At 38.3% G+C, this 13,755-nt stretch overlaps 1 protein-coding gene across 3 annotated transcripts in view; it reads right to left on the bottom strand.

Moving 5' to 3' along the window:
• The window catches only part of Pnisr (PNN interacting serine and arginine rich protein), a 28,724-nt gene extending 15,200 nt beyond the window's left edge, over positions 1 to 13,524 (bottom strand). For 2 of the 3 annotated variants that reach the window (XM_006979257.4, XM_042270927.2), the window contains exons 1-4: positions 13,391 to 13,524; positions 5,733 to 5,831; positions 3,106 to 3,294; positions 1,159 to 1,382 (exon numbers count right to left, since the gene is read on the bottom strand). In XM_006979257.4, coding sequence (XP_006979319.1) covers positions 1,159 to 1,382; positions 3,106 to 3,294; positions 5,733 to 5,820 — 501 coding nt within the window. In that variant the 5' untranslated portion in view covers positions 5,821 to 5,831; positions 13,391 to 13,524. Of the gene's footprint in view, positions 1 to 1,158; positions 1,383 to 2,735; positions 2,876 to 3,105; positions 3,295 to 5,732; positions 5,832 to 13,390 lie in introns of those variants that run through there. The other variant, XM_042270928.2, reaches the window with a different exon arrangement.
• Between the last annotated feature and the right edge of the window lie 231 nt (positions 13,525 to 13,755).

Genomic DNA, 13,755 nt, shown 5'->3' with positions numbered 1-13,755 from the left:
AACTTCCCACTGCTAGTGGGTTCTGAAGTGGTACAGGATTTATTTCTTTACAACCCCCAAAATCATACTGAATTAACTACTATGGTAAATGTTTGTTTTGAAAATCTGCTACTTTTAGAAGGCTTTTATGAGAAAGCTGCCAACAGGCTCTTTCCCTTATTCACACGGGCTTCACTGGACTAAGCTAGGGTGAGAATGGGGCTCCTTGTCATTACATCCCTTCATAACAGAGCAATAACTGTCATAGGTGAATTCCACGTGTGAGTCTAATAATCATCTAATCATGCATTAATGAGAGGACTACCATCTCAAGATGAACATATTATCAAATTCACCTTACAATTAATGCTTAAATATGCAATTTCTAAACATTTTAAATTATGATAGTTTAGTGCATAAAGACAACTATAATTAGTTTTTTCACAATGACATCTAGATATTTTGTTTGTTTTTTTGAGACAAGGTTTCTTTGTGCAGCCCTGGCTGTCCTGGAACTAGTTCTGTAGACCAGGCTGACCTTGAGTCACCTGCCTCTGCCTCCCAAGTCCTGGTATTAAAGGTGTACACCGCCACTTCCTGATGACATCTAGATTTTTAAGGGTAGACCCTAGCAAAGCAGATTAAGAAAATAAAGCCCATACAATAACACTATTCTCCATAGAGTTCTATGTCCCTAGGAATGAGCTAAATGTCACAAAAAAAGGCAAGAACAATTCCAATAATATGTTGTATAAGAATGAAAAAAAAAGAAAACACTGAAAAAAACAGTAATAATTCTCCATAGAAGGTATGGCAGTTAGGAATAGTCTACAGTCATTGTGTTTTTGTCTTATTCATAATCTATTATTAACATATAATGTATTCACCTATAACATTTCAACATATCACACTGAAACTGGAAAACAAGACATATTACTATTTGCACTTATACATTTTTCACTTTATCTTAATTTTTTCCCTGTTTGTTTGTACCATTTTCCTAGTCAACTAAAAAAATCTAATGATTTTAATAAATGTTGATAAATTTTCTGACACTGCTTATGTGCTTATCTGTACAATCCTGAAAATGACACACATCTTAGAAATTCTTGACGAGACATTTCCAAAAAATGAGTTACGGGCATGTCTATGATAGTAAAGTAACAAAATATCTTTCACCTGATAGTCAAACTGGTTCACCGGCCCCACTGCAAAATTATCAGGTGGTCCACCAAAGTTGTGATTGTTCTGGTTAAATATATGCCTGTTGTCAGGGGCAAATTCCCCACTGTCCTGACTGTTGCTGTCTTCAGAAGGAGGAACAATGTCCATTGGGCCTGGTGTTGGTGGCATCCATGGCTGATCTGGAGGGGGGTGTGGGGGCTGCTGATGCATTCCCCATTCTATTCAGGATTTAGGCATAAAGACATTCAACAGGGGTTATAACAAAATCAATACAATTTTTAAGATCTCAAGAAAGCTAGAGAAAGTTAAGACAGACTTTAAAAAGCAACTTATGACATTTTGGCCAAATTCCTTTTGTATTATCTTAAAAATAAGCAATGAATTAAACACTACCTCATACGTAATTCAAATAAGTTAACTCCATTCTAACTCACACACTAAACAAAATTCCCAAAGTTATTATTTTGTTTCGGTATTTTAAGACAAGAATCTTGCTATGCAGACCAAGCTAACCTGGAACTTTCTCCATAGAACTTTTCAACCATGAGCCCCTTCTGCCTCTGCCTCTCCAGTGCTGGGATTACAGGCATTTGAGAGAGACCACACTCAGGTCCAAAAAGTATTTTTAACAAATTTAACAAATTCCAAAGCAACTCTTGGATGAAGTGCTCCGTTACTTTTCAATGGCAACAACATAAAAATATCACTTTAAATTTATATTATTCCTTTTTCATGAATACATCATTTATCCTCACAACAACCCTGTGAGGTAGGGAGAAATTCTAGTATTCTGTTTCAGAAGGGGAAACTGAGGCACGCAGAGGTTAATAAGTTCCTTAGCGTCATAAAACAAACAAACAAAAAACCCAATAAGGTCAAACTAAATATAGCAGGAATGAAAGGAAAACCAGTGATACCAGGATGAGTAAACTTCAACTTGTGAACTAAAATATTTTCAAAACTGGGAAAATTTATCATTCTAGAAGAAAAAAATCAACCATTTCACAATATCAAAGATGAGAATATTTGTTTCTCTTTTAAAAATATTGAAAATATATCCTATGCTTTCTATTCTCATCAATAATAGTAAATAATAAATAAAGGGCCAGTAGTTAAGAGCACTGGCTGTTCTTCCAGAGGACCTGGGCTCAATTCCAAGCACCCACACGGTAGCTCATAACTGTCTGTAATTCCACTTTCAAGGGATCTAGAACCCTCATACAGACATACTTGCAGGCAAAACACCAATACACATAAAAAAATAAATAAATACATTTTAAAAATTAATAAATAATAGCAAACGGAGGCTATGACTTCCTCAGCAGGATATCCAAGTGTGAAATCTCTATAGATAGTGTGACGTGATTATTAAAAATAATAACGCAATCATAAAAAACTGAATTAGCATTAAGGAATCTAAATTATACTGTGAAGCTTAAAAATAAATAAAAAACAAAACAGCCAAGAACGTATGGAAAAGCAGCCCTATCTGAAAAAGGGGAGGAGAAAGGTGGGTGGTGACAGGAGAACAGCATGTCTGACAGCTTGTTTGTCATACAGTGGCACAACTTGTCTTTACTTAGAGGCTAGACATGTTTTATTCTGCCAGTGCTGCTTCTGAAAAGGCCAGAGGTTGCAACAGAGAGACAAAGAGTGCTCTCTTTTCCCTAGATGCCAAGTGAGGGTTCCAGTGTTCCCAGCCCCTGTCAGCCTAGGAATGAAGAACCAAGAAAAAAATCAAACTGAGTGCCACAATGCTAGCAGATTGTGTACAAAATAATTTAACCACAAAAATACCAAAATCAAATCGAGACTGCCTATTTTTAAGGAGCATTAATTTCAAGAAGCTATAAATGTAAACATGAAAAATAATGTACTACTACTACTAATACTCATTTTATTTTAAGACATCCTAAAATTTGGGAAACATAAATAACAAACCTGGTTGCCACATTCTGTTAAAATTTGAATCTCCTTGAAAATTCCCATGATTATTTGGACCAGACTCCATTGGAGGCATATCCTGTCCATTTGGCATCATTCCTGGTGGTTGCTCTACGATGCTTTGCTGTCCTGAAGCTTCTCTTTGTGCGATCCAAGCTTGGGCCAAAGCAGCCCAGTCAATCTGGCCTGAAGTAAATTAACAGAATTTAGCAATAAGAATACAAGAGCTAAAAGAACAGCACTTCTCTGTAAAACAAGCATCTCAATTATTCCATTATTTTTCTGCTTTCCAAGTATATGTGTTTGTGGTATACATGTATGTCTGTCAACATGTGTATGGGTGTATATGCATTTGGAGGTCTGATGGTAGTAATCTCTTCCTTTATCTCATCCACACTATTCTTTGAGGAAGGGTCTCTCAATCAAACCCAGAGTTTCCTGATAAGGCTAGTCTCCATAGCTAGTTGCTCAGTGAGCCCTCTGCCTTCTGAGGCTGAATTTCAGGAGGACCATTACTCAACCAGCATTTAACATAGGTTCCAGTTATCTTGCTTGCATGGCAAGAGTTTAAACTCCTGAACCATCTTCCAGCTCCTTCCTTCTCACTTTCTTCTTCCCTCCCTCCTTCTTCCCCTTTCTTTCTTCCTCATCTCTGTTCTTCACCTGCTGTGGAATAATCCTATTGTACACTGTAAAGATTTGTCACTCAAATTGGTTTAATAAAATGCTGATTAGCCAGTAGCCAGGAAAGAAGTATAGGCAGGGAGACCAAACTAAGGATGCTGGGATGAAGGAGGACCGAGTTGGGGGAATTGCCAGCTAGACGGAGAACGAGTTAGACAAACAAAATGGGATAGAGGGAAAAGCCATAAGCTTAGGGGCAGCACATAGAAATGGGTTAAGTTGTAAGAGCTGGGTAGCAACAAGCCTGAGCTATTAGCCAATCATTTATAATTTACATTAAGTCTCCAAGTCAGTTATTTGGGAGCAGGTGGTCGGGACAGGAAAACTCCACCTACACTCACCCTTCCCCTTTTTAATTATCCCTTATTTCAGATATTTAACTGTTATACAAAGTTATGCCTACACAATGCTTAGAAAATAACTCATACTCAGACCAAAATACATACAAGTTTCAAAAAAGGACTCTACAAAAACAACTCTTAGCCAGGTGAAATGGCACACACATCTTTAATCATAGCACTCCAGAGGTAGAGGCAGGAGGATCTCTGTGATTTTAAGACCAGCCTGGTCTACACAGGGAGCTCCAGGAGAGCCAGGATTACATAAAGCCTGTCTCAAAAAAAAAAAAAACAAAACACAATAACCCACTCTTACTCTATTTTAATATTATCTCATAGAGAATTTATGACCCTCTACCCTAGTTTACAGAGTTTTTAAAAAGAAACAAAGTCTTTTAAAACCAGTACAAAAATAACCAAACTCAATTATTTCTTCCTTCAGAATGTTCTATTCTTTCTAGGCTGCCATTGAGCCTACATATGATGGATTAGTATAACTTTCTATCCCTCTTCTTTCTCACATTTGTCCTTTTACACTCTTTGCTGTGGACAGAAATACCTCTTCAGCAACTTCAAAATTATCATTCCTACTATCTTTCAGGGTTTTTTTCCTCTCTAAAATCTATACTAAAATTCTAAGACCTATCATTACTAATAACAAAGTAGTTTAGTCAGGTTTCAATAAACATTCTCATACATTTTAATGAAACAGAAGACTGATGTAACCTGGATGGATGGAATTAGATAGAACTTGGCCAACTATATCTTAAACTTCCCAACTCTATAACTGTGATCTAGCAAATCTAGCCGTTTTACTAAGAAAAGACTTTGACAACACAAGATTATGTTAACTGTTTTAAGCCTGGAAAGGTATAAACAAGAAAAAAATCCAGAAGTCTTGCTGTTGCTATCACTGTTGGTTCACATTAGAATAAAATCCTACATTAAAATGGTATGTAGCTATTAAAAAAAAAAAAAAAAGGCTGGATGTGGTAGACTTGGGAGATGGAGACAGGAAGAGTCTGAAGCTAGCCTGGGCTATACAGAACATTCTAGCCCAGTCTGTGCTAATTGTAAGACTGACTCAAAAAAAGAAAAAAAAAAATCTCCCTAAGGACAGTGTAACGTCAAAAATAAATCACATGATGAAACAAAATTGGCCATAACTAAATTAAATGTTAAATGATGCTCCTGATGTTTTAATTTTTACATCTATATTCTTTTTCTTTTTCTTTTTTTTTTTTTTTTTTGCAAGGGGGAGAGGGAGATGAGGGGGTTAAGACAGGGTCTCACTATGTAGCTCAGGCTTTCCTGGAACTATACAGTCCAGGCTAGTCTCAAACTCAGAGAGAGATCTGCCTGCCTCTGCCTCCTGAGTGCTGAGATTAAAGGTATGTGCCACCACCGTCCAGCATAAACTATCAGTTTAAAAATGTAAAACTGTCACAAAATTTTCTATCCTTCAAGAAAGCATTTCCAAAGGGAATGCATTCATTACTAAGTAGAAGTGACTCAATAAGCCAATCTGAATGCTATCATCTATAGCCTACTCATCTCCAGATGTCCACCCCTACCCGATTCCAAATGTAGTATGTTCCTTACTTGGATCCTGCTGGTGCTGAAATGACTGCATCCACTGTTGTTGGTTCAGGGGCCATTGCTGCCAAGGTTGTCCTCCTTGATCCCACATCCTTCACGTTTCTAATTTCAACAAATTAAACACAGTTAAAGCTGGGACTTCTTACATTTTCAAAACTTATATATCAGAAACTGCATGATGATATATTTTACATGATGAAAGAGTATAATTCATTCAAAATGTTACCAGAGACAACTAGACTTAGGTTGAAATGCAAGAATAGAAAGCTTAAAGTTAATGCTGGTGTCAGAGTTTGGTTAAAAGTACAGTTCTAATCAGCTACGCTATGCTCAAAGAAGGCATACATATAATTATATAATGTATATATACATAATTTTCCCAATATCTCTAGAGATCCAATTATTTTAATTATAAAAAGTGATTCATTCAATCACCAAACTCCTTTAAAAGAGTAGCAAATAGCTGTAGCAGATGAAGCTTGTTCTTGTAATCACAGCCAATAATAATAAACACATAATAGCAAATCTAATATCTGATTAAGAAAACTGTAAGTTTATGAGAAATCGGAAATTTAAAGTCTTCCAATGTCATTCATGCAAATATGATTCAAAGATCTAGTGTTATATTCTCCAAAGCACTAAACGGTTTCAACCACAAATGTTTAACTGAGCTTCTAATCCAAAAAAAGCTATAGGCATTAAAGAATGAAATAAATAGTATTAGAAATAGTAATCAGACAAAGCTGGAAAGTAAGATAGTTTCTAAGATCTTTTTCTTAACATTTAAACAACATGAAAAAGAAGGTGGTGCACTCTAAGTTATGGATAAGGGGATGGTGGATCCTTATACCACTCACTTTTCTGTAAACAAGTCTGAAAACTCATAAAGCATATAAATACCTCATATATATCTAATATAATACTTTATCAAACAATGTATAAGCCTGTTCAAGAACCAGGAACAAATTGAGCATGGTAGAACACACCGTTATCCCAGCATTCAGGAGGCAGAAGAAGGACGATCTTTGTGAGTTCTAGGCCAGCCAGAGCCACACAGTGAGTTCCTGTCTCAAACCATGTCCCTGCACCCCACCATACACCACCCTGAAAAACACTAGTAATAAGGGCTTGAAATAGTTCAGCAGTTAAGAGTGCATACTGATTTTGCAGAGGGCCTGTGTTTGGTTCGAGCACCTACATGGAGTGGGCTCACAATCACCTTTTTACTCCAGCTCCCGAGGCTCTAACACCTCTGGCCTCCAAGTGCAGCTGTGTGTGTGTGTGTATATGTGTGTGTGTGCGCGTGTGCACACAAAAACACACACATACACACACACACACACACACACACACACACACCCATTGACACATACCTAACACATAATTTAAAAAATCTTTAGGGGCTGGAGAGATGGCTCAGCAGCTAAAAGCACTTCTTGCTCTTTCAGAAACCTTGATTCTGATTCCCAGCGCCCACACAGTGGTTCACAACCATCCCTAATTTCAGTTCCAGAGGATTGAAGCCTTCTTCTGACGTCTGTGGGTACCAGACACACAGATGGTACACATATGTGCATGCAGGTAAAACATCCATACACATAAAATAAAATAAATACATCTTAAAAAATTAAATAAATCTTTTTCAGAAAAAGAACCAGTAAGAAAGGCCACCAAGATGGCTCTGACCTCCTAAGTTGGATCCCAGGCCTGACCTCCTAAGTTGGATCCCAGGTACCTGCCTAGTGGAAGGAATGAACTCCTTCAAACACACACACACACATGCAGTTTTCCAAAGCTTTCCTCCCCAAGTTTCAAGACTACTACCAGGAATGGTGTCTGACAGATTTAGATTGAGAAAAATAGATGTGAAATACGGGGTGGGAGAGCACAGATGACAATAAAAGCCCAAGTATCAAGAGCCACTAAAATATTTTTTTAATAATTTATTTTCATTTTAGTGTTTTGCCTACATGTATGTCTATGTGAGGGTGCCGGATCCCCTGGAACCAAAGTTACAGACAGCTGTGAGCTGCCATATAGGTGCTGGGAATTGAATCTGGGTGCTCTGGAAGAGTAGCCAGTGCTCTTAACCTCCAAAGCAGCCATCCAGCCCCCCACTAAAATGTTATAACTAAACCAGAAGAATCCTGATTTAGCTGCTGATGACTACTGAATGAGGTCAAGACGGCCCACCAAATACTCTTTCTGGAAGATCCCTTTCAGAGACCCCCAACCATGGATGAATATATTCACAGGAAAACTATTTTAAAAAACCTTAACAAATTTTCAAATTAAATGGACTCTACTGAGCAATTAAAATGAGTAGAGCTTTATACACTGACATGTACTGTATACAAACTCAGTGAGAGAAAATTACAGCACAAAAAATACCACTTAAAGCTTCTTGTTTTTTCATATTACAGCATGTATATAAGATTCCTAAATTACAAAACCCCTTAAAGGTCAGGGAAGCAGAAAAAAGTTATCAGGGAACTTCCACTTTATACCTTTGTATTCTTTGGATTATTTATAGTGTGTATAAATGTATAAATTTTAGAAATGTATAAACTTTAAGAGAAAAGGAATCAAAGAGAAGTAACAAGCACAATCCATAATGACTTGTATAGGAAGTAAAAAAAAATCACACAAAAGTCACCTAGACAGAAGACAAACCACCTACCTTTGTTCATTTTCTTATAGATTTAGAGTAAATTTGGAAAACTAATCCTAAGGAAATAACTTGCTGGTCATGAAAACGAAACTTTGATTTCCATTGAAAGTCTATAGAAAGCTAAGTGGTAGTGGCACCTTTAATCCCAGAACTTGGGAGGCAGAGGCAGGTGAATCTATGTCAGTTCGAGGCCAGCCTGGTCTACAGAACTAGTTCCAGGACAGACAGGGTTACACAGAGAAACCCTGTCTCAAGAAACCAAGGGGAGTAGGGGGCGGGGGTCTATAGAAAACAGATAAGCAAAAGAAACAGAATTTAGGCATAAACTTGATTAGAAAAATAGAATGAATTAATCAAGTATTACATACTTCTGTATGTTTAAGCCTAGCCTAACCTTTTAATATAGACACAATACTGTGGTGAAGCATTCAAGTAATATTTCCTCTTTTCTCAAGAAAATTCTTGTTTGAACCCAAACAAAATATGAATGTTCAAAACCTTTATTCTATAAGTACTATTTCATACTACCTTTAACTTATAGAGATTTTTAGACAGTGCAAAAATTTAGTTAGCATCACCTTGAACAGTTAACATTTACCAAATCATTACCCACCCCTTATTAAGTACAATACTTAATAAAAGGGTTACTGATTACTTAATAAAAGAGCAAAACTGATTTGATGACAAAGACTTAGAAGCCCTATTCTCTAGTTCCTCATGTTCACCATAAAATCTTTATACTGAAGAACAAATGCAAAACCTCTAAAACTCCTTACAAGAGTCAAAGCACACAGATTATGGTGCCAAGTGTGGTAGACAGCACAAAGGGGCAAAACCTCTAAGTTCAAGGTCAGCCTGGACATATGTCCATAGCAACTTTCAGGCCAGTTTTGAGACCTTTTCCCACAACCAAACAAAAACCATACATACTTACTTCAGTATCCATGGAGGATTGATTTGGTATCCACAAAGATACCAAAACTTTAAGATGCCCAGGTCCCTTATTGAAAGTGGCATTTTCAATACATAAAACAATCTGAGTATTCTTAGCATAGATCCATCTTACCAAGTATTTCTGATCTGCAACTGGCTGTATCTATAAATATATAACCCACCGACAGAAGGGGTTTTTTAATCCACCTTTTTTTCCCCTTAAGATAGGCAAAGGCAAGCCAAATACTGTTCAACTATACATATAGACCGACTAAGTTTTAACAACAGACTTCTATCATGAGAAATGCTAGTCATATATTAGGTGGGTAATGATTTGGTAAATGTTAACTGTTCAAAGTGATGCTAACTATATTTTTGCACTGTCTAAAAATCTCTGTAAGTTAAAGGTAGTATGAAATAGTACTTATAGAATAAAGGTTTTGAACACTCATATTTTGTTTGGGTTCAAACAAGAATTTTCTTGAGAAAAGAGAAAATATTACTTGAATGCTTCACCATAGCATTTTGTCTATATTAAAAGGTTAGTTATTTTACTCATTCATGCATACATGTTACCCACTAAATATAAGTTAACCATGAAAAGTACATTTTAATATTGCTATTTATTTCTTTAATATCAGTTTGATTTCTAGTGCCTAGAGAATACAGTTAAGAACTTGTCCAGCATATCCAAGGCCTATATATGATCCTCAGCACCCTCACATCCCTCCAACACAAAGGGAAAAAAATTGAGAGCCATGAGATGGCTCAGTAGGTACAGGCACTTCCTACCCAACCTGGAACCCACATGGTGATAGATGAAAACCAATTCCTGCAAGTAGCCCTCTGACCTCATGGTGCATGTGTCCACACATATATGCATAATCACACAAAAATAAATAAATAAATGTGACAATCTTTTTAATGATTGAATCAACTTATTCAGTCTCCTTTTAGACTTTTTTTCACAGATCATCGACTTTTCAAGCTTGGAAAAGTCTGATTACTGATGATTCATGCAACAAGACTTTGTTGACAATATTTCCCTTCACAAGCTCAAGTTAATTGTGGTGTATCTGAAAAACAACTTAATTTTAATAACCAAGGGTTGCATCTGATCATCAAAAGTATCACACTGTTGGAAAAACTATCACTGCAGTTATGGACTAACTTGTACTCTTCCCAAAGACAGGCTGAAGTCCTAATCCATGATATCTGTCCTTTTTTGGAAACCAGGGTCTGTGCAGATACAATAGTCAATTTTAGATGAGGTCATATTTGGGTAGGGTGAGCACTAATCAAATCCCTAGTGAGGGCAGACATAAGCATCCATTCAGAGAATGTCCTGTGCCTACAATGCCAGAGACTGGACAAGTCTACAAGCTAAATAACATAAAGACAGGTGCCATCAAAAGTCAGAAGCAAGGAAGGCACCTCTTCAACTCTGCGTTCACACGTCAGAACCATGGAAGAGTGCATTTCAATTGTTTAAGCCACCTAGTTTGTAGTCATCTGCTACAGTGACTCCCAAATACTAATACAACCAGAACAATCATCATTTAGTCTTTAAATTACTCTCTATTAGAACTGCAAGTGGAAAACAAACAAAAACCAGAGCTGAAGAGGTGGCTCAATGGTCAAAGAAGTGCTGGCTGCTCTTACAGAGGACCCAAGTTCAATCCCAGCACTATGTGGAGCAACTTACACTTCCTGAAATTCCAGATTCAGGGATCCCAACATCTTCTGACCTCCACAGGCACCCACACTCATGCATATAAATAAGCAGGCACAAACACACACACACACACATATGGCATGTGCACACTTACACACACATACAAAATCAAATAAATCTTAAAAGGAAAAAAAAAAATAAAACCTTCAATTGTTTGAGTTTCCCAAAATGACTTGTTCCAATGATGACCACTAATATTTACAAAAGTCACTTGCGCCGGGGCGGTGGTGGCACACACCTTTAATCCCAGCACTCGGGATCTCTATTGAGTTCAAGGCCAGCCTGGGCTGCCAAGTGAGTTCCAGGAAAGGTGCAAAGCTACACAGAGAAACCCTGTCTCGAAAAACCCAAAGCCATTTGCAGACTTTGACAAAAAGATGAGAATTAAAATGTGATTTTCTATAGCCATTTATAGCTAGCAATCTCGTAATCTTAGCACTAAGGAGGTACAGAAGCAAATGCAAGAAGATTTTGAGTTGGAGGCTATCCTGGGCTATATACACAGTAAGACCCTGTCCTTGCCCTAAACTGAAATGAAGCAAAGCTCTGTAGTAGCACATGTCTGTAATCTCAACATTTGAGAAGCTGAAGCAGGAGGATTGATAAGCATTCCAGGCCAGCCTTAGTGACAGAGTAACAAAGAAACAAAAGACCAATCAATCAAATAAAGAATTGGTGGAGAGCAGTAGACCTGAAAGATTTAGCAATGGTCAAAAGTAGAATTTGAGTAACTATAGTACTGACACCCAGACATAAAATAATTTTTCTTTAAAAAAAAAAAAAAAAAAGCATATAGTGGCTAGAGAGATGACTCAGCAGCTAAGAGCACTGGCTACTCTTGTAGAGGACCAGAGTTCAATTCCCAGCACCCACATGGCAGCTCACAACCATCTGTAACTCAAGTTCCAGAAGATTTGACTCTCTCTTCAGGCTTCCACAGAGACTCTCTCCACACACATACAGAAAAATAAAATCCTTTTTTTTTTTCTAGTGTTTTAAAAGAGATTTTCACAACTAAGGATATAAACCATCAGTTAATAATGTACCAACATTGTTCCATTAATTCTAACAAAAGTTTCATACAAGTGCATGCTGCTGAGGAAAATATAACAGGTTGAGGTGGTTATATACTATCTGTTCAATTTTTCTACAGTTAAATTCTAAGGCTTAAGCCAGGTGGTGGTGGCCCATACATTTAATCCCAGTACTCTGGAGGCAGAGGCAGATGGATCTCTGTGAGTTCAAGGCTAGCCTGGACTACAGAGAGAGTTCCAGGAAAGGCGCAAAGCTACACAGAGAAACCCTGTCTTGAACCCCCCTCCCCCCCCCAAAAAAATTCTAAGGCTTGGTGTGGTGGTAAATGCCTTTAATTCCAGCATTCCAGAGCAAAGGCAGGTAGATATCTCTCTGTGAGTTCCAAGCCAGCCAGGGCCATAAAGTGAGACTGTCTCAACCCCTCACCCCTCTTCCCCTCCAAAATTCCTAAAAGATCAAGTTTACATGTTTTAAACAGTACCTCTCAAGAATGTCCTAGAACTCATTTACTACGTCTCCTTTGGTGCTTTAAAAAACCACCCCACAAATAAAATGTGGTTTGGTTTTGCCTTGCTGTATTCAAGAAATTTCGGTTTGGTTTTGCCTTGCTGTACTCAAGAAATTTTATATCATTTTGCTTTACTTAGGGTCAAGAGAAGAAAACATTAATGAAGTATTAAAGATTTAGAGTGTTAATTTAATCAAGCACAGACAAAATTTGCTCAGGGCCCAATTTTTTAGATGACGGTATTACCCACAAAAGAACGAAACAGCTGAAATACAGGATGCTACCTGTCTCCTTTTGTGATGCTTAACACATAATACCCATCACTGGGTAAAAACAAACTAAGCAACAAAATCACACTTTAGTAAGACGCAGCCGCCTTCGACTGCGCCTGCGTAGTCCGATTCGCCGGGTATAAGTTCCAGGTCCCGGCCCCCGCCTCCTCCGCCCCTCTGCGCTCCTTGCCCCTTAAGTGTTTTCACTGCGCACGCGCAGTGCTTAACGGCCGGTCGGGAGCCCAACAATTAGTCCCTTGCCTTCTCAAAAACTCTTAGTTCGAAGAAGCGGTCCTGAGCACTCGCCTTAAACAAAAACACGTATTTTTCGGCGAGAGCGGCGCTCTCTACTAGCGCAGGCGGACGCCGGTGCTTTCGGGAAGGAGGTTCCGGCGGTCGCGCCGAGCAGCGTACGCAGCCTGCTTAAGTCACGCTACCTTCGCCACACAACCCGAGAGGATTTTAATGCTCCGGCAAGTCCTTTTGTGTAAACTGTTCAACGCTTACCCGCTCCGATCCCGGAATACTGCAGTCGCCACCGTTCCTGTAATTCTCCCCAACCCTTTCGATGCTCCTACTTCTTCATGAACAAGACAAGATGGCGCCCGGTGGGCGCCACCCGGAAGTGAATAACAACATCCGCTTTCCGTCTGAAGTCATATTTGCCCTCAGCCAGGCTTGTGAGCATGTGATTATACCGGCTTGACGCGCCCGCGCCATTTTTTTTATGGGCAAACCCTCCGCGATTTCTGCGGCTGAATATTCGTATGTTAAGCCTGCGCCGTACCCGACACATTTTCATCTGTACGGCCAGCACAAAGCCGAGAAAGCCCTAGTGATCCGTACAAAAGGCGCCTTGAAGTTCTTAACTT

The sequence above is a fragment of the Peromyscus maniculatus genome, chromosome 2 (genome assembly GCF_049852395.1).
Source record: "Peromyscus maniculatus bairdii isolate BWxNUB_F1_BW_parent chromosome 2, HU_Pman_BW_mat_3.1, whole genome shotgun sequence".
In the NCBI taxonomy this organism is placed as follows: domain Eukaryota; kingdom Metazoa; phylum Chordata; class Mammalia; order Rodentia; family Cricetidae; genus Peromyscus; species Peromyscus maniculatus.
Note: the sequence above shows the minus strand (reverse complement) of the source record. Positions and strands in the feature narration are given on the sequence as shown.